The 22,111-nt window shown below is 41.6% G+C and overlaps 1 protein-coding gene across 1 annotated transcript in view; it reads right to left on the bottom strand.

Annotated features, from left to right (window-relative positions):
- Positions 1-20,541, bottom strand: part of OTUD3 (OTU deubiquitinase 3) — a 24,427-nt gene extending 3,886 nt beyond the window's left edge. Inside the window, exons 1-4 of the mRNA XM_007459238.1 lie at positions 20,293-20,541; positions 13,537-13,685; positions 8,205-8,317; positions 4,529-4,651 (exon numbers count right to left, since the gene is read on the bottom strand). Coding sequence (XP_007459300.1) covers positions 4,529-4,651; positions 8,205-8,317; positions 13,537-13,685; positions 20,293-20,513 — 606 coding nt within the window. The 5' untranslated portion in view covers positions 20,514-20,541. The remainder of the gene's footprint in view (positions 1-4,528; positions 4,652-8,204; positions 8,318-13,536; positions 13,686-20,292) is intronic.
- Between the last annotated feature and the right edge of the window lie 1,570 nt (positions 20,542-22,111).

A 22,111-nucleotide genomic window follows, 5' to 3' on the forward strand; every position in this document is an offset into this window, starting at 1 on the left:
CAGCAGGACAACTCATCTTGAAGAAACACACATACAACTCTCATCTGGTTCCCTAGGCCCTATTTGATCATCAGCAAGCTGCAATGTGCTGGAGCTCCTGTCCCAACCAGGTTACCACAGGTGAGCGTGACTCATTTAACCTCACGTGCTACCACCACACTCAAGGGTACCTGTCAAATTCTAAAACCTTGAAGAGCCGCTCACTTGGTATCCACAGGCCTTTACAACCTAAACCCATTTCAGAAAAGCTAAAATCATCCCTCTGTGGCTCCCAATCACTTTCCCCCACTGCTTGCTATTAATGCAGGGAGATAGGAAATGAGCAAGGACATTTCCACTTTTTGCAGGTAAAAGTGTAAGTGGACTCTAGCAATGTCAGTCTATTCCTTAGACTGTTAATAAAAAGCAACTTATTCTAAAAATTTACCCTAACCATTTGGCTATGTGTAGCAAGTCTTTGAAATTCATCCAAAGGAAATAATGTCAAGTATAGAAAGGATTTTTGTTAAAGCGCTCCTCACAGCGCCACTAAGAGTGGTGAATAACTGGAAACACCTAAAGGTTTCATAGTGTGAGTATGGTTAAATAACCACGGTAAATCCACAGAATGATGTTTCATTCCCATTCAAGTAAGGTACACAACAAGGATTTTCACCACCACCATAATTATTTAACCATGTCTTGGAGGTAACAGCAATGCAATTAGCACACACCCCCCCCCAAAAAAGGAAAAATTAGAAGAGTATAGAACTGAAAAGGAAGAAGTTATCACTATCTGCAGATAATTCTATACCTTAAAAAAAAAGAGAGAAAGAGAGAGAATCAACAAAAAAACTACTCCAAACAAAAAGAATTCTGGAAAATCCTATGTTTATAAGCAATGTAAATTGATAAAGCCACTATGGTAAACAGTATGGAGGTTCCTTAAAAAACTAAAAATAGAATTACCATATGACCCAGCAGTCCCACTACTGGGCATGTACCCAGAGAAAACCATAATTCAGAAAGACACATGCACCCCAATGTGCACTGCAGCACTATTTACAATAGCCAGGTCATGGAAGCAACTTAATTGCCCATCGACAGATGAATGGATAAAGAAGATGTGACACATATATACAATGGAATATTACTCAGCCATAAAAAGGAACGAAACTGGGCCATTTGTAGAGACATGGATGGACCTAAAGACTGTCATACAGAGTGAAGTAAGTCAGAAAAACAAATACCGCATATTAATGCATATATGTGGAGTCTAGAAAAATGGTACAGATGAACCAGTATGCAAGGCAGAAATAGACACAGATGTAGAAAACAAACGTATGGACACCAAGGGGGGAAAGCAGTGGGGGGCGGGGGCGGGTGGTGGCATGAATTGGGAGATTGGGATTGACATGTATACACTAATCTTTTAAAGTACATGTATCTTTTAAAAAGAAATAAAAATAACAAGTGCTGGTGAGGATGTGGAGAAAGCAGATCCCTCAATACGCCGCTGGTGGGAATGTAAAATGGTGCAGCTACGCACTGTGGAAAACAGTGTGGCAGTTTCTCAAAAAGTTAAAGATAGAATTACCATATGATCCAGCAATTTCACTCCTAGATATACAGTTGGCGGGTTTGGGCTACACGGTCCACTTATACAGATTTTTTTCAGTAGTAAATACTACAGTACTACAATTCATGATCGGTCGAATCCAAAGATGCAGAACGGCAGATACGGAAGCTCAGATACAGACAGTCAACTGTAAGTTATACTCGGATTTTCAACTGCACATAATTGGCACCCCCGACCCCTGTGTTGTTCACAGGTCAACTGTACATCCAAAAGGTTGAGAATAGGTACTCAAACAAATACTATACACACAGATTCACAGCAGCACTATTCACAACAGCCAAAGAGTATAAACAACCCAAATGCCCGTCAACAGATGAAAGGATAAACAAAATGTGGTATATCATACAACGGAATATTATTCAACCTTGAAAAGAGCAAAGTACTGATAAGTGCTATGACATGGATGAACCTTGAAAATATTATGCTAAGGAAAGCCAGACACAAAAAGCCACATAGTGTGTGCTTCCAGTTATAAGAAATGTCCAGGATAAGTAAGTCCATAGAGACAGAAAGTAGACTGGTGGTGGAAGGGATAGAAAAGGAATGGGGAATGACTGCTTAATGGGCACCAAGTTTTCTTCACGGTGAGGAAAATGTTTTGGAACTGGATGGAGGAAGTGGTTACACAGCTTTATAGGTGTTTTCAGTGCCACTGAATCATATACTTTAAAATGGTGAATTTTCTGTTATGTGAATTTTACCTCAGTTAAAAAGTAAGAAAATTCTGTAGCATAGCTGGGTATGTACATAATTAACATTTTGTTAACAAATCTCATATACACAAATATAAAGGGGAAAAAGATCCTTTCCTAACAACAGGAACAGAAAACATAAAACATCTAAGAATAACTCAGTAAAAAATGGGAAAGAGCTATATGAAAAAAGTGCTCCCGCAGATCGCCAAAAAGTCAACGAAACAAAGAAAAAGCTTATCAGGTTCCTGGCTAGGAAGATTCAACATCATAAAGATGAAAAGTTTTGCTTGTTAATCTATTAATTTAATGAGATCCAATAAAAGCAAATTATCAACAGGACTTCTTTTTAACTAGACAAACACATTCTAACACTCATATATAAAACAAAAAAAGCAAGAATATACAGGAAATCAAAAAAAAGGAAGTAACAATGAGTGAAGAGTTCTACTAGATTTTAAAATACACTATTTCTTAACTAAAACAATGAACACATTAACATATGAAGAGTAAAACCAGTGGAATAGAACCAATGTCTAGAAATAGACCCGACTACATATGGGAATTTATTATATGAAAAAAGCGGCATTTTAAATCAGTGGACAAAAGACATGTAATTAATAAACAGTTTGGGTTCAACTAGGTAGGTAACCACAAGGAAAAATATAAAGTTGGATCCATACCTCATACCTGTATATCAATATAAATCCCAAATAGAGACAAGATCTAATTTCTTTTAAAAAATGAAAGTACAGAAGGACTAAAATAAACTATGGGAGAATTCTTTTTAACCTCAGAGTGGGAAGAGCTTCCTAATCATGACCCAAAACCCAGAAGACATTTATATGTTGTCTTGAAAATGTGATAAATTTAGCCACATAAAAATTTAAAATTCCTTCGGAGCAAAGACAATATGGGAAAGAATAAAAAGACAAATGACCGACTGTGAAAAATTTGCAACTCATACCACAAATAGAGGCTAATTTCCCTAATACGTAACGATCTCCTAAAAATCATTAAGAAACCTGAACAGGAAAAAAATGGACAAAAAACATGAATACAGTTCACACAAAAAAGGACAAAAGTAGGCTTTAAACACAAGAAAAGATGCATAAGCTCACTAATAAGAAAAATACAAATTAAAACTATGTTAAGAAAACTATTTTTTCCCTAACAGTGACACAGATTTAAAAACTTGATAACACACTGTGCTGGCAAAGGTGCAGAAGAGACACATATTGCAAGTGGGAGTGTAAACTGATTAAGACTTCTACAGAGAGCAACTTGGCAATATCTACCAAAATTATAAATGCACACATCCTCTGATGTAGTAAGAACCTTCTAGGAATTTATTCCACAAATACACTCGCACATGTGTGAAAAGATATACATATAAGGCACTGCACGTTGTTTGTAAAAGCTTGAAAGCCATCTAAAAGTCCATCAAAGGGACTATTCAAGCACAATATAATGCATCCATACACTAGAATACTATGGAGCCATTTAAAAAGATTTAGGAAGTTCCTTATGTACTGCTATGAATTAAACTCCGAGATATGTTCCATTCGAAAAGCGTGGTGCAGAACAGTATACAGAGGATGCTACAATTGTGGATAGGAAGAATGTACTCCAGCAAATGTGAAATACATGCACATACTCACATATTTGCTTGATATGTAAAATATCTCTAGGCAATTTTATGATATACTAATAACATTGGTTGCATCCAGGGAGGTAAACAAGGGTGAGAGAGTGACTTTTACTTTATTTTTTTAATTACAAAGAAAGTGCCTAATAATGTGAGGAAAGGCTTGTGAAATAATGTTAATGGCAAAAAAGCAGGAAACAAAGCTATACAAATACGAAAACAATAACAAAAATTGTTGATTCTGTGCATTTTCTTCTTTACTTTTTCTATAGTTTCCGAATTTTAGATACAAAGCATGGATTAATTTTAAAACATAAAAGTTATTTTAAATGTTTATATAAATTATATTCATGCAATCATAGCCATCAGCTGTTAGGGAAAGCAAAAGAACAATAATTTTATCTGCTGCTCTCACCTGAACTAACAAAATTAAAAAAAAAAATCAAGCCCAGAGATTCTTAAAGGCAACTTTCTATTAAAACATCACTGGTTTTTAGCTCCAGGGCACACAGCTCTCGACCTGGTTCCTGCAGGGCTGAGAACAGAGAAGAAAACGGAGGCTTCACTCACATCAGTCTGGAGATGTGCAGGCGCTTCTGAGTTGTCATTGACCCTCCGAACGCTGTCATAGTGCTCTCCGTACCGGTACGCGATGTGTAACTCCTGCACGTTGCTCTTATCCGTACCACGAATCTGCAGGCAAAGGAAGGGGAGATGCCAGCGCGGATCTGCACAGTGTCCACTTCAGAAGAGAAACGCCACTGATTGCCCAGGAAGCCCAGTCAACAGGCTCTATATAGAAGGAATTGGGAACATGACTGCGATACGTCCTAAGCAATTTTTGAATTATCTTTCTTCCATTCATATATATATGATTCATTGCGCTTTAATGTGCAACTATATGGATGTAAATCCATACGAAAATACATATTCAAAAACCAGGGGCAGATTTACCATGAAGTTAAATAAGCTTAAGTTTCAGGAGTGTTAATACCTCTGAGCCCCTCAAATGCACAGGTCCCTTCCAAGAGGGAAGGCCCAGGGGCACGGCAGATGCAGATTTGTTGGGCTTGAAACTCAAACAATTTGGGACCCTCTTCGAGAAAAAGAATATAAAATTACATATATAAAATTGCTAGAAGTCCTCCCAAGACCTTGAAGGGGGGCCCATAAAAATGAAGGACCTGACACTATGCTTCACTAGCTTCACAGTAAATCCACACTCTTTTTAAAACAAAAATAGCATTTTTCATCAAACACATACTGAGAAACATTAACAACAAATTCAAAACATCTCACTTATATCAATTTCAAAATAAAATTATATACAGTCAGGCAGTACTACTGCACTGCACAACCTGGAAGCACTACTCACAAGGTGTTCTGTGTGAATGGTGCCCCTGCAGCACAACCCAACCAGAATGATGCTCCCTGGAGTCATGCAATACAGACGCCCTGAAGGGGAGCCTGGGCACCCCCCCCAAACCACCAACTCTGCAGAAACTCTACAGTAATTCTGAATCTGTCCTTCAGAAAGCCCAGTAACTGTCTATTTGTTAAAACCCCCAAATATCAGCACCTCCTTCTTGTTTTTGCTGAAAGTCACAGGCAGTAAGATACTATTATTAATTTAAACAATATCTGCAGTCTAAAAACAGCAAAACCATGGAACAAACAGGAACTGCACAGGTCTAGAAGTCAGAACCACGCAAGTTTTCTCGAGGTAGAATATCTAGGTCTCAAAGGGCAGAGGGTCTGGTTTTGACACATGCAAAATAGAGAGAGCACCATTCATCTCCCAGGAAGGCTACTGGAAAGGAAATTAGTTGATCAGAATCTCTGACTGACATAATCCCTAAAGCACTTATATATTTAAATAATAATAACACTATATATGCATTATGAATAAGAAAAAATAACTTGACAAACAGTCACCAAATTGTGATGCTCATGGAGAAGGGGGATCACAGAGGACTTTCATTTTCTAAGTCACACGTGTCTATATTGTTTACAGAAGCATATATTCCATTTGTAGCCAGAAAACAAAATGTACATTGTGAGTATAAACCTCCTCATTATTAATGTAAGAGCTCTTACCCATGATAGTAGCAACCAATTCAGTTTCAATTCTCAAATTTTATGAGGTGCTTCACTGGGGTGGGGAGAGATGGGGAAAACCTAGTAGACAATTCCCGTATACAGGAAATGTATTTATTTTAAAAACATATACTCTGAATGTTTAGCAAGAGGACACTACAGAAATAAATGTATTTGAAAAAGAAATCTAGTTATGCAGAATTATCTTCCACAACTACCTAGATAATTAAGAAACTTTAAAAACGGTTATCAAAGGAGGAAAAGGCAACCTACAGTTACTGAGTTGGCCCTGAGTATATTCCTTCAAGAAGAGGATCATTATGCTGTATATTCAAATGATTTTGATGACTTCTGCTAAGCAGTAAAGATTTCAAGACAAAAAATTGGGACAACAAAAGAGGTAACCAGTCTTCTTGGCTCAAAGACATCTTTAGAAAGAGAGAGCCTCACTAAAAATATGATAGCTCTCCCCGGTGTCAGTACATGTGACAACACTACCCCAAAGAACAGCACATACAGATATTGTTTCCCATCCTGCTCACTGTATCCCTGCAACGTAAAGTCCTTACCAACCCATGGAGTATCTAATTTATTTTGTTGTAGTGTAATTTTTGTTAAAAGGACATTATGCCAGACACAAAAAGCTGTATACTTCCATTTATATGACATTCTGCAAAGGCAAAAACTGTAAGAGACAAATCAGATTAGTGGTTACAAGAATCTGGGAGTGGGGGGAGGAGACTAGTGACTGCAAAGGGGCATGAGGCAACTTTTTGGGGTGGTGGAAATATACTGTATATTGATAGTGGCGGTATTTACGTGACTATGTTTGTCAAAACACATAGAACTATACACCAGAGAATGGTGAATTTTGCTACATGTAAATTATATCTCTATAAATGACTTTAATGAGCAACGGCTAAGCAAAGGAATAAGCAATTTACAAAGAAATATATATGCAGGTGGTATAGGAAACCAATGAGGAAAAAAGGCCATTGTTGCCTTGATAATAATATAATATATAGGGATACACAGTGTGTGTATATATACACATATGGATGTGTCTGTGTGTGTGTAGACTTGCCTAAAACGTGTGACATTGTGATAGTCTCTTCCCAGTCATACATGCATGGTTTTAGAGTTAAGAGTGTGTGTGAATAACAGGGATATACACTCAAATGTTAACAGTAATTATCTCTGGGGAGTATGATGACTCTGAGTGATTTTTATTTGTCTTTAATGGGCTTTTCTGAATTTTGAAATTGTTCTACAATCATGTTTTACTTTCTAATTAAAAAAACAAAGTTAGAAATGCGGGAGTAGTGGAGCAGGGGAGAAAGGAAGACTGATAGGAATCACCTGACCAGTCTCCAGGAGCTGAGCCACAAAGTGAAAAGCGCTCTGAGTGCAAGGAGGACGAGTAAGGGGTGGTAGTCTGTGTACAGTTTCACCCCGACCTCTGACCTTCCGTACTCCAGAATGTTCGGTTTGATGGACTGTTTGGGAGACTAGGGTACTTTAGAATAGAATACCAAAGGTAAAGGAGGGGAAGGAAGGCCTAAGCAACTCAGCAGCAGCGTGCTCTGCCATCCCACAGCACAAACGCAACATTTGTTGTAAAATCTTACTTGCTGTAGAAAAACCATTGGAACCGCTATGTATAGCTGGGCAGGGCACAGAAATAGAGCTTGACACCCTAGGCCATGAAATAAATTTTGTTGTTCAGAAATTCTTTTTAGCAACAGCTATTATAGTGAATTTGGTCTTTGTTTTCCTCCATCTAAAAAACAAAAACATATACATGGAACAGGTATATTTCAAACTAGAATATGTATGCAAATCCTTTAAATTCTCATTGAGGTATTTTTACAAAATTATCTAAGTTATTTCCACAGGAGGCTCTCCACCCCAAACTACCCAATTAACTGACTGCTGAGTAACATTTCTGGCATTTTAAAGGTTTTTGAATTATACTTCAGACTCCATTTGTAATGCAGGGTTTAATTCCAAGCCACTACAAGCTTCCCATCTTGGGTTAAAGTTACCCTGCATAGTTCAATATCATAAGTCAAGCCCCATCATCTGAGGACATCCCCAAAGCTAATTTATAAACAAGAGCTTCACATAAATTCCTGAATAGGTGACCTACCTGCCACAAAGGGGCATTAAGTTGATGAATCACCACATTCAACTGATGATTTCTTGCGAAGGCTACAATTGCATCATTGCCAGCAAATGTTCCAGGCTTTGCCAAACTGGCCACTGCATGGAAAGAGAGAAAGAAAAATGAAGTCTTTATCATAGAAAAATCCAAATGCAAACATGCTTTGGTATAATTTAGTTCTAAATAATGAGAAACAGTGAACATACCAGAAAAAGTCCATTAGCTTTGTCAGTCTACGAATTGAAGCTGGTTAAACAGTACATAGACTCCTACTCAGAAGGGCACCAATCACTCATAAAGAAAGGATTCATTTATTCATTCCTTCAATAGACATTTTCTAAATGCTTCCTAAATGCCTAACTCTATGAGAGACATTGGAAATGTGACAATAACCATAATAGTTTGCATTAATGATGCTTATTATGTAGCAAGCACCGCTCTACTCACTTCTCATATTCTTTTAGATTTTATTAATTTCTTCTCACAAATCACTTTAACGTTTTAATTGGTTTAATTTTTTAACGTTTAATTGCTTTACAATGGTGTGTTAGTTTCTGCTATATATACATATACATATATCCCCACATCTCTTCCCTCCTGCATCTCCCTCCCTCCCACCCTCCCTATCCCACCCTTCTAGCTGCTCACAAAGCACCGAGCTGATCTCCCTGTGCTATGCGACTGCTTCCCACTAGCTATCTATTTTACATTTGGTAGTGTATATATGTCCATTTATACACTACCACTCTCTCACTTTGTCCCAGCTTACCCTTCCCACTCCCCGTGTCCTCAAGTCTCATTTGGTAGTGTATATATGTCCATTTATACACTACCACTCTCTCACTTTGTCCCAGCTTACCCTTCCCACTCCCCGTGTCCTCAAGTCCATTCTCTAGTAGGTCTGTGTCTTTATTCCCGTCTTGGCCCTAGGCTCTTCATGACCATTTTTTTTTAGATTGCATACATGTGTTAGCATACGGCATTTCTTTTTCTCTTTCCGACTTACTTCACTCTGTATGACAGACTCTAGGTCCATCCACCTCACTCCAAGTAACTCAATTTTGTTCCTTTTTATGGCTGAGTAATATTCCATTGTAAATATGTGCCACATCTTCTTTATCCATTCATCTGTCGATGGACACTTAGGTTGCTTCCATGTCCTGGCTATTGTAAATAGAGCTGCAATGAACACTGTGGTACATGACTCTTTTTGAATTATGGTCTTCTCAGGGTATATGCCCAGTAGTGGGATTGCTGGGTCGTATGATAGTTCTATTTTTAGTTTTTTAAGGAACCTCCATACTGTTCTCCATAGTGGCTGTTATCAATTTACATTCCCACCAACTCACAAATCACTTTTAATCCTCAAAACAATCCCCTGAAAAAAGGTATTATCATGTACACCATCTTATAGATGAGGAAACCAAGGCACACAGTAGTTTGCTGTGTCCAACTGTGTCCAAGGTCGCGAGCCGGTAGAGAGCAGAGCTGAGTTTCACCCCAGGCATCCTGAATCCAAGACCTTGGCTCCTGGCCACTCCATTATACAGCCTGTCACAGTTTGCCCTGAAGGAGTTTATAACCAGTGGGGATCAAACAACAAGAAAATGGACACTGCTGATGTGTAGGTGCTTTAGGAAAGAAACATGTAGTAAAGAACGTGGCCTTACCCAAAGAGAGGTCTGGCCTTTACCCCCCACTCCTGGGAGAGAACCTCTAAACCCTTGGGATTTCCCAAGTGATAGGGGTGTCTTTGTTATCCACAGTAGGTCCCTCAGCCTCAGCTGACAGCTGATGCTAAGTTTATGCACGAGGCGACTCATGGTGGACCTCTCTGGCCGTGTGATATTAGAAAGACCTGGGGGACTGGGGAGCTGGAGACTGAGTTGAACCACTTAGGCAATCGATCAATAACATCTACATAATGGAAGCCCTAATAAAAATTCTGGACACTGAAGTTTAGGTGAGGGTCCCTGGTTGCCAATACTCTTTGTATAGTGTGTAACCTTCCCAGATTCTACCATTTGGCTAATTTTGCTCTGTATTCTTTCCCTGTAACACACTACAACTGTGAGTATAACAGCCTTCAGTGAGCTCTCTGAGTCTTTCTAGCAAATTATCAAACCTGAGAGTGGTTCTGGGAAACCACAAACTTGCAGCTGGTGTCAGAAGTCAGGGAAGTCTTGTGTAAGACCGTGTCCTTAAACCTTGCAGCTTGGCTAACAAGGTGGGGAACATAAGCCAGTCTGAGCGGTGGGGAGGGGAGGTAAGGTGTACCAGATAAGCTTCTCAGCTGCGACAACTACGCTGCTTCCCAAAGGGCAGGTAAAAGAAGAGGAACGGATGATGTTCCAAGCAGAAGTGAGAAAGAGAGCGTGATGAGCTTGTGGACTACGCAGTATTGGCAGGGATTCAGAATGCTGAGATGGCAGGGTGGGGAAGCAAGAAAATATACTGGGAAATGACAAGAGAAGAGGGTAGGGAGAGAAGAAAATCACAGATCATAAGGGGCTAAGAGTTGGTACTTTCCTGGGGTTAACGGGGAGCTGCCAACAGGCATTAGACAGGGGAAGACCTATTCGATGTCCACTTAGATCACCACTCTGGCTGCAATGTGGAAAACAAACTGAAGGGGTCAGGAGGCAAAAAGTATTGAAGAAATCTAGGCAAATGGCCAAAGAGGCCTGATTCTATGAGACAGCAGAATGAGAAAAAAAAAACATTGAGGTAGAAGTCACAAGACTTAATGAATGACTGGGTATGAGGAGGGAGGGAGAGAAGGCATTAAGAACATTCAGGTTTCTGATCTGGGTATCTGTTTAGTTAGGGAAAAGATGATGCCGATTCTCCAAAGCCACAGTCTAAAGGAAAGAAAGAATCCTAAAGACACAGCCAGATGCAAGGGTAACCAGGTCCTGAAGAGTTAAGTGAGCCTTTCAAGGATTCAGTCAACAAATATGAGTGCCTACCATGTGCCAGCCACTGCCACAGTGGGGAAAAGACACAGTCCCTGCCCTCAAGAATATCATAGTATAACAAGGTAGGTAGACATTAAAAACATAACTTGGGGTTTCCCTGGTGGTGCAGTGGTTGAGGATCTGCCTGCTAATGCAGGGGACACTGGTTCGAGCCCTGGTCTGGGAGGATCCCACATGCCGTGGAGCAACTAGGCCCGTGCACCACAACTACTGAGCCTGCGCGTCTGGAGCCTGTGCTCCGCAACAGGAGAGGCTGCGACAGTGAGACACCCGCGCACCGCGATGAAGAGTGGCCCCTGCTTGCCACAACTAGAAAAAGCCCTCGCACAGAAACGAAGACCCAACACAGCAAAAATAAATAAATTAATAAACTCCTACCCCCAACATCAAAAAAAAACAACACTATAAGAGTAATAAATGTAACAAGTCTAGTCTTCAACTGACACATAGGTAGAATGTGCAGACTTCTAGGTTTCTTTTCCCTTCTGCTATGGCAGTCAGAGTCACTTCCCACTTCTATGATACTCAAACTCTTATAAAGCACCAACCAACCATCAGGCATGCACAGCGACACTTCTTGAAAACACCTTCCCACCGTACACCTAGGGCCCTGCCATACCCCCAAATCTACCACGTGAACATCACTGAAGATGTTCAAAGTGGAAGTTCAAGTCACAAACTAAAAACTCTCTTCACCTAAAATATTTTAATTGGATCAATGACACAACTCATTTTATATGGCATTAAACTCCCAAACTTGCTCCATACACCCACACTTAATTTGTAAACTGGTGACCATCTGATTAACTGGTGTCTGCTAGACAAAAAGTGACCCAGGAAGAGAACATCAGAACTCCGTGACTATGACTAGAATAAACTAAACGCTGGGAGTTTTGCTACTGTTTCTCTTTTGCTGCTTATGTCTAATGAATGAGTTCTTCCCCAGTGAGGAAAGAGAAAGGCTTTGGGATCACAGATAGCTTCCCTCCCAAATGTCTTCCTCCTGCTGCCCTCTAGTTTATTAACACTACAGCAACTTGGTCTTTCCCCCAGGCAGAAACTTCAATCTCCTTTGTCTCCCCCACTCCTCCCCTCCCCCCATCACCTCCCAAGTCCTGTCAATTATATTGCCAAACTGTGTCTTGGTCTGGACGCCACTCATCATCCCCAGTAGCTGCCTTGGTGGAGACACTCTTATGCTTTCGTCTGGCCAATGTGCAGAGCTCTCTAACTCATCTCCCTTCTCAGTCTCTCTCCCCATCCTCTCCTCTCCCAGAGTTAGCGCTCTAAAACGCAGAATGATTCTCTTGCCTGATAAGAGACAGACAAGACTGTGAGACCTGTAAGGAAAATGTTATTTGTAAAACATATAAATATCAGCACCCAGCACAGTAGATTCTCAGTAAATATCTGTCAAAATCAAAGCTTAAAAGCTAGTATTTTCTTACTAGCTTTGAGCCTATTAAGGAACTAATTTAAGTCACTAACTGACTTGCCTCAAAGAAACCAGGTTGTGTTTGGGTTTGGGGGGAAAAATTAAAATGACTTTATTGATTTTTCTGATTATAAGAGTAATGCATGATCATTTAAAAATCAGAAAAATCTATAGAAGATAATTTAAATACTCATAGTCCCATCATCCCCAGATGGCTGACACTTATTAAGAACCTATTTTAATTGTATTAACTAATTTAATCTTTACCAAAAAACCCTATAAATTAGGTCCTATTATTATCTCCCCTTAATAAAAGTGTTGAAAGAGTGAGTGGTTTCTGAAAAATAAATGGAGCCAGGAATTAACCATAAAATGTTAGTATCTTTCCAGACTTCCTAATTTGGTTCTGTGTGCATACACTTTTAAAAATAGGATCAATCTATACACACTATTTTATAACCTGCTTCCCCGCTCCCTCCCCACCACTAAATAAGAAGTCACAAATAGCTTTTCAGGTTAATTAACATCAACATTTTTTTTTCAGATTTTACTTATTTAATTTATTTATTATTGGGGCCACACCACACAGCTTGGGGGATCTCAGTTCCCCAACCAGGGATCGAACCTGCACCCTTGGCAGTGAAAGCATGGAGCCCTAACCATTGGACCACCAGGGAATTCCCAACATCATCATTTTTATTAATGGCATCTGCATCTAAACCTAAGGATTCCCAACTGCCTAGCACGCTGCCTATTATGGAGCAGACAAATAAATACTTGTTGAACAAATGAATGTCATAATTTATGTTATCAAACCCCTAGCTGGAAGGGTAGGGGATCCTGATGGATTTAATTACCCAATGCATTTACTCCTGGAGGATCCAGCGTCCCACGGTGAACCTACCGTGTTTCTCAAAAGGAATGTCATCTTCTACAAAGGGTTCAAAATCTTCTCGCTGCTTTATCATGTAGTCCACTGTCTCTTGTCGGTGCTTGAGGTGATTTCGTGAGTGTCCCTCCAACTGATCACCAAGAGCCCTGAATAGGCAATTGCTATCAAAACAAAACGCTGGTCAAGACCTTTTAAAAATGAAATTAGTTCATCTAAAACAATGACGCTTCATGCTAGGCCATCATGGAAATCTTTCACACAGAAAAGAGATAAAGCCTCAACTCTGACTGTCAAGGTTCCTCCCAGATACCAGAGAGGGGAGAGCACTAGGGAAGATATTCAATCACATTACCTTTTTGAGAGGCATCAAATAAGAATCCTATTCCCCACTTACCAGCTGGCTGACTCAGGAGAGATACTGATTCGCTGCTTCAATAAGTGAAGTTTGGTGATATACTAACCACATGAAGACAGGGTCCAGACACTATAGGCCATTCCACACCTAAGGGCTATGACTCCCAGATCCCCTTCCAAAATAATAAATCATATCTACTGCCTCTTTTCTGAAACCCTTTTCACCATGGCTGCTCAGCTATTCACCTAACAAGTACCAAAAAGATAGCTATTTGTCAAGCTCCCAATAGAAACAGCTGAGCTGAACAATCCTGTTTGAGTCCTAAGGACACAGTAGAGAAAGCTGTGGAAAGAAGAGCACCTGGACAACACACAGGCAGAGTTCACAAGGACACTCTCCCTCCTTGGCTCATCGCCTCTCACCCAAGGGCCACAATGCTGTCCTTATTCTTGCCAAATGGAAACTCTCCAAGTTTTCTTTCTGTTTTGTTTCTAAAATTAAAATGCTGGTAATAAACTGTAAGAGTTATCTTTACTTTCAAACCCCTTAAAGGCTTCTAAAATTCCAAACTATACCACAAACACAGAGCCCATATACACAGAGACTGAAACAAGACAAACACAATCTGGTATCCTCAAAACTAAGGAAATAGCCATTCTGAAGCCAAACAGTTGTCCACTTTCACACCAAACTGTTTACTCTTCCAAATGAAAACCTATGATATTCTAATTCCAAAATATAAACTCATCACACTTCTGGAAGGACTTCAAACCTAAATGTATAGGTGACGGAGGTTTTCTGTTTTTCAACTCAGAAAAGTGAGTTTTCAACAGAAAGTTATAGAGAGGTAGGAATCTCTTCAAACATATAAGGAGATATATATATTTTTTGTTTGTTTGTTTTGGTGGGGCGAAGGGGAGAATTTAGACAACACATTCTACAAACTAGAATCCAAGAAACTCTGCATCAATCTGGGGCAACGTTCTAGAAGGGACTGGAACATAACAGTTCTATATACTAGAATGAGGGGTCTGTTGCTAAAATCTAACAATGGCAGTCTTTTTCCAACCACAGGAATAAAGTAAGCTAATGGATAAGATGTTCTCAATTTTAAGCTTCTCTCTCAAACTTTTCTTAAAACTTTAACATCTGCCACCACTAGTTTATTCCTGAATCCAGTTTAAAAGAAGGCATGATTTGGTGCAAAATTACATATTTAGTTGCTTTACATTTGATATCTCAAAATTCATGGTGTTCTACAGAAAGTAACATGCTTTCCATGAACTTTCAGCAACAGAGGCAAATGTTCTCCACATAAGCCAAAAAAGTAGGTATCAAACTGTATATACTGCATGACTGCAAGCATGTTCATCTGTATACTATATACACAGATGTAGAAACACATACAAATGTATGCAAAGAAAAAGCACTGAAACCATCACTTAAACAGCTCTTACAATGTGCCAGGGACCGTTCCAAACACTTTATATGTATGAAATGTGTTTAGTCCTTACAACTCTATGAGATGGGCACTATTACAATTCCCCTAAGGTAACTTGCCCAAGGTCACAAAATCAGTAGGTGGTGGACCCAGGACTCAATCCCAGGCACCAAAATGTTAGTAACAGTTATTCCTGGGGAGTGGAATTAGGATTATTTGCTAAACTTAGTTTGATATACTTTTCTATATTTCCCAAACTTTCCTTGAGCTCACTAAAAACAAGTAGTCAAAATGAAAAATCAAGATAGACAAATCACTTCCTTTTCTGACAGAGTTACAAGATAGCAGCACATGAAATGTGAACAAACTCTACAAATAACCTAGGTTCCCTTAGGGAGCCCAGCAAGCGCACTCAGGATCCTCGTGAGAACAGTGCGGCCAGGGCCCAAAGGGCCTCTAGGAGATCCCAGCTGTTTCCTGAGTCCACACCCTCACCCAATACACTACAGCAGAGCTTCTCACCCCACCACACACACTGCTGACATTCTGGAATAATCCTTTGTCCTGTGCACTGGAAGATGTTTAGGAGCATCCTTGGCCTCTACCCACTAGATGCCAGTAACACCACTACCACCATGTTCCCACCAGTTGTAACAGCCAAAATATCTCCAGCCATTGCCAAATGTTCCCTTGGGGGAAAAATCACGCCCACTTCAGAACCACTGCACTATAGGGATATATGTAAAGTCTTGCATTTGAGTTCACAAAACTAACCAATTACATTAATTAAGGGTTTTGGGTGCTCAGTAATTTAGCATGAGAGAATACTGCAACGTTAGACATTAAAAAAATTAATGGGCTCTTAGGCTGCAGTAATGGCAGTAAGGATGCAGAAAAGTCGGGGGAGGGGGGTCAGATTTTGTTCTTTGAGGTCAGACCCCAGCTAAAGTACTGTATATGATCCTAGTTACTACATTTTAAGATAGGTTCAGATGAGTTGATGTGGCTTTAAACTAAATAATATGAAGCACATAAACAACGAGTGACTTCTAGCCTAAAGAAAGCTCAGGGGGACCATGATAGCTGCCTCCAACTATTCGTCATGGTGAAAGGGATGTTATCCTTGTACAATAAAACTAAACTAAAATAAGGAAGCTACAGGGACATAGATTTTGGCAAATAAAAGGTAATTTTATTTTAGATCTATAGAGACGGACTGCACAGACTAAGGATTTTGTACATTTCTATTGACAAGCCTCAGGAATTGCCTACATGTGTGTTATACAATATGGTTACCACTAACCACAGGTGATTACTAAGCACTTGAAATGTGGTTAATAGAAATTGAGGTGTGTTGTCATTGTAAGAGACTTACACTTTTGGACATTATTTTAAAAACTTGTTTCCTTTTACCTTTTTAATGTGGCTAATAGAAAAATTTTTAATTATTGTACATATGTGGTTCCCATTTTATTTCTATCAGACAGTGCTGGTCTCAATCACTGATTCTCCAAGTGTGACCCCTGACCAGCAACATCAGCATCACCTGAGAACTTGTTCAGGATGAAAATTCTGAGCCGCCTATAGCCCAGCCCCAGCCCTACTGGGTCAGACACTCTGGGGCTGGGAACCCAGCCATCTCTTCCCTCTGAGGGTTTAATTAGCCCTCCAGGTGATTCTGTTGTATGTTAAAGTCTGAGAAACACGAGTCTAGACTCTAGACTCTAAATCAGCAGTTCTCAATTATACGGCACACTAGAATCACATGTGGACATTTTTAAAAATTATCCCTAACCAGGCCCCAATGCCTGAGATTCTGGTGTGGCTGATCTAAGGGAGCGCCCAGGCGCTGTATTTTTTCCAAAGTTCCCCAAGTGATTCTATTGTGCCACCAAGGTTGAAAACCACTGAACCAGACACAAAAGATGAGGCTGCTGTACAGGTGATGCAGGTACTAACGGATAATCAGACAAGATGACAAAGTGTGAATGCCCTTCTAGCACTAAGATCCTACGATTATAAAAATAAGGTAAAACTTTCAAAATAAAACAACCTGAGACACAGACAAAGGGCTAAAATTAGTGATTCTTTAATGCTTTAATATTGGAACACTACTAATTAGCAATGTACTTTGAGGCTACATTTAGGAAGATACAACTGGATATAGTTCTGAGAGATGTTAATATTGTACTGCCTAATCCAATTAGCGATTCTTTTCACGCTACATCCAATCATGTTTTTAAGGACAACAACAAGGTTAAAATATTTCTTGTTTTGAAACGGAATCCAATTTATGTCCACCCTCCAGATAACACAACAAATACGAAGGCGGGCCATGATGCATTACAAAAATCCGTAAGTAGCTCCCTGATTAATCTATGCTACGTTGATTTCACGGAAAGGCTACATTAGAGAACACCAGCTAATTTCTTCCCAAGTACCCGAAGGTTCCAGAATGCTACAAGTACCATACTGCCAACAATGAATACGCCTATAGAGTGTGAGATGCTATCTCAGGCTACTCAATATTGTAATCAGACCAGAATGGAAAGACAGAAGACTGGAGATTGTCAGCTATTTTTTTATTACCATAACTTTATATTTCACCAAGGGTACTCAATAAATGCTAACAAATAAAAGAATCTGTTGAGGCCCACTAACCTGTAACATACACAGGAAGCAGCATCCACTGCACAGTGATAAAGCCTGTCATCACCATATCCAAAAGTACCACAATACTAAAGAGGGCTGAAGAGTCCATGGCACCCATGGGAAGAATTTGTGAACAGAAAGGGGTTAGCCTCACAGAGCCCCCAAAGGAGAAATTATCATTATCATTTTATCCATCTAACATTGTCCAAAGAACAGGGACGTCAGAAGTGAGAGACACGAGCATTGCAGTCAAGCTGGCCTCTGCCTCTGCAGCCCCATTGCCGCTGACTTCTACCCTTGTACCCTATACTCCTGTCATCCTAAACAACCTGCAGATGTCTCAAAAATAATGTGCTCCTGTGCCTTTACATGTACTACTCCTCAGCCTCGAATGTTCTCTTGGCATATTTTTATTGGATTTTTATTGGTCCTTCATGACCCAGTCTGAGTATGACCTCCTCTGAAAGGCATCTAGCACACGGTAGGTTTCGATGAACGTTTGATGAATGAACAAGGTTTCCCTGACCACTTCTGGGAGTGTTGGCAACTTCCTTCTCAATAGTACCACTATAATCGGTCACTGTTAAGAATATATCAACTTGCATTTTAATTATTTATATCATCCATTCTTAAAGTGTGGCCCAGTTTGGGAAAGGACGGTATCTCTGAGAAACTTTCAGGGTATCCATGAGTCCAAAACTAAGATGTTATTTATCTTTTTCACTCTCATTCTCTCACAAGTGTCCCGTGGAGTTTTCCAGAGGCTACTTGATATATGATACTCGATGTTATCACTCTGAAAGTTAATATAATGTGTGTTTGTGTATTATGTTTTTAATTTTTATTTTACTTTCTAATATAGTAAATATTGATACCTATAACCCACATAAGCAAAAGCTCTTTGGAGTTCTCAGTAATTTTTAAGAGTGTAAAGGGATCCTAAGGCCAAAATGTTTGAGACCTGCTGTTATGTCTCTCTTACTAAGCTTGAACGTTACCTTAGTCATCAATGTGCTCCCAGCATCTCTGTGCTGCAATTCCTGCTCATAAGCAATCTTCTGTTGAGTACTTCAGTTTCCTGGATACCCTGCCAGTGGGAAGCCCATGCCCAGTACAGCAGACACAAGCAAACCAATCATTTGCAAGGAAGACGCAGACCCCAGCCCAATCCCACCGTAAAGTATTCAACTGGTATTTCGGTTTATAGAGCGATGTCTTGTGCTTGTGAGTTTGCTTAGGATAAATAAGGCCCTGAATATTTATTAACTGTATTTGACAAAAATCAAGGTACTAGGCTAAAAGCAAGACCCAGCAAAGCAAGCTTTTAACTGTAGCGACTCCACTAAGAAAATGCCTCTCTGAGGGGCCCTGCTGAGGGTCTAGCTGGCCTCCCTCTATGATATTTTTATCATTCATTCATTCATTCAACAAAAATGCCCAAATGAAGGGAGGAACAAAAACAACCAGGCTGTTATTAATACTATCTCTTCAAGAGTGCCACACTCTGGCATCCAGACTCCCTTTTACCTACCCCTGCAATGAGGATGCTAACTGATCTCCTGCCCTCTCCCCTACCCTTTTTCTTCTTCCTTCCACGCTCCTGGATCCATATGCCCCTTCCTGAGGCCATTTTTCCTTCCCTTCGCCCATTCCCTCCCTCCCACCCCTCTCATTTATCCCGTGTTCCCTAAAAAAGTTGGACACAGATTCCAGTCTAAACCCTAAGCAAACTTGGGTAAGCACCATTGCTTACAGAGAAACTGAAGCCCATATAAGTAAGAATTAGAGAAGCTGCCTTCAGCTCAGTAAACAATAGGCCCTCACAGACCTAATTTCCCCAGCGTAAAAGGAGGGCAATATCCAACAGTAAGGACTCAAAGGAGGCCAAGCGTTATACCAAGTGGGGCTTACGCCTCTTTCTATTCGTCTGATGGTCATTATGACCGCTCTCCGCGCGGTCCCGCTCTTCGGCTGACTGGCTCCATCTCATTCGTTCAGGTCTCAGCTTAAATGTCACCTTCCAGGGGGGCCTTCCTGAGCACCCATCTAAAGGAGACCTGCTCCAGTATTCTCTCTCAGGACCCCTTTACAGTTTGCTTGGAGCCTTTGCCACGATTAGGGCAACTGGGGATTTACTCGAGCGTCTCGAGGGGAGGGGCCTGGCCGCCTCGCTCGCCGCCGGACCCCCTGCATTAGGAAACGGCTGGCTCGCAGCTGGCGCTCGGGGCCGCCCGATGAATGGATGGGCGAGAACCGGCGACGGTCGCCATGCCCGGCGGGTCCCCCGGCGCCGCCCCCCGCGCTCCCGGGCCCGCCTCACCCGTCCCCCGGCACCTCCCGCAGCTTCAGCCCCAGGGCCTGCAGCTGGTTGGCGAAGCTGACGAACTCCTCCTCGCAGCCGCCGCCGCCGCCGGGCTCCGGCCGGTTCCGCCGCTCCTTGGCCAGGGCCCGACGCGCCGCCCGCTCGTCCCGCTTGCGCTCGGCCTCGGCTTTCCGGCTGCCGCTGCCCGGCCGGCTCCTCGCCGCCTGCTTCCGGGACATGGCCTTGGCCCCGCGGCCCGCAGCGGCAGGAGGGAGAGCCGCAGGACCGCCGGGCGGCCGCCTCAGGTGCCGAGGAGGCGAAGCGGCGTAGGCTACGGAACCCGGCGACGGCGACGCTGCCACCCCGCCTGCGCCGGCACCCGGCACCCAGGTCATGTGATGGAGCCCCGCCCCTCCGCCCGGCTAGGCTGACAGGCGCCATAGAGAGCTCTCCTGGGAGAGCTAGAGGGGAGCCCATCTTTGTTTGTTTCGCTCCTCCCTCTATCGGTGGGTGGTACTCCAAGTGAGCAGCCGGTGGGACCAGAGAGAGCAAAGCAGGAAAAGGTCAAGGAGAGCCGGGGTACTAAAGCGCATACACTTTATTTAATCCTGGCTTTCTCTGCTTCTCTACCTTCCCTCATAACTCAGGGAGAGGCAGCCCTTCTTCAAAACTGGCTCCTCCTGTAATCTTGATTCCACCGTAAGGTGACCAGCCCAGGTTTACCCGGACTAAGTGTTTTCCAAGGGTGCAGGACTTTCAGTTTTAAAACGGGGACAGCCCCAGGTAAACCAGGGTAGTTGGTAACCCTAATCCACATCCACGTACCCTCGAAGCTAACTCCATCAGTAATCCCCTCTCTCCTGCTGTAATCCCCTCTTCTCTCTCATCCTGGACCCTCTTTCTTAACTCTCTTCCCACGGTGATGCCACTGTCTTCTCCACGTCTTGACCCTCTAACCAGTCTCTTTCACCATTTCTGGGAATGTTCCTAATGTTTCTGCCCTTAATGATGTTATTTTCTCTACCTACAAGTTCCCCTTTGGGAATAGCCTCCATTTCCTCAGTTTCAACTAATGTCTGTACTTATTTATCTTCAGTGTGTAAGTAACTCTCACTTCAGCCCCTGTGGTAGATACCAGATGTAACACTGAATCAAAGAGACATGGCGATTGCCCTCAGGGAGCCCAGATTCCAATGAGACATATGGGCAAGGACACAGCAATTTCGATACTGCATGACAAATTCTATCAAGGGTGCAGTGGGGCAAAAAAGTGGAGTGAGAAATGCGGAAAGGCTTCCCAGAAGAGCTGGGTTCTAGGCTGAAGCTTAAAGGATGAGTAGGACTTGGCCAGACTAAGACAGTTAAGAGGGGATTGTGTGTGCAATACCAGAGCTCCATTTTGAGGAACTGAAGAAAGTTCAATCTGACAGGAGCCCAGGACTTGAGCTATGAGACAGGAAATGAAAGGAAGGCCCAGATCTGGACCAGTCTTGTGGGTCCTGTGAACAGGTTTAGTCCCTCCCAGTCCTTAGAGCCATGGGGAGCCATTGAAACAGTTTAATCAGGAACTAACCTGAGCAGGCTTATGTTTAAAAAATGTCTTTGGCTCTAGTTAGAAGAATGGGTTGAAGGAAGGATGCCAGGTAGGAAGTTCCTGTAGCTATCCAAGGACAGGTGATGGTGATGGGGTTGGGGATGTGCATTGGGATGGGAGGCTGAGTCTGGGATGGAAGGGAAGAAAAGTAGATCGGAAAGATAAATTCACATGCTAGTAAAAGTTCGTGAAATGGAACTGGACTGAATTGTAGAATGTTTCACATGCTTCTCTGAAGTTGCT

The sequence above is a fragment of the Lipotes vexillifer genome, unplaced genomic scaffold (genome assembly GCF_000442215.2).
Source record: "Lipotes vexillifer unplaced genomic scaffold, Lipotes_vexillifer_v1.1 scaffold496, whole genome shotgun sequence".
In the NCBI taxonomy this organism is placed as follows: Eukaryota; Metazoa; Chordata; class Mammalia; order Artiodactyla; family Lipotidae; genus Lipotes; species Lipotes vexillifer.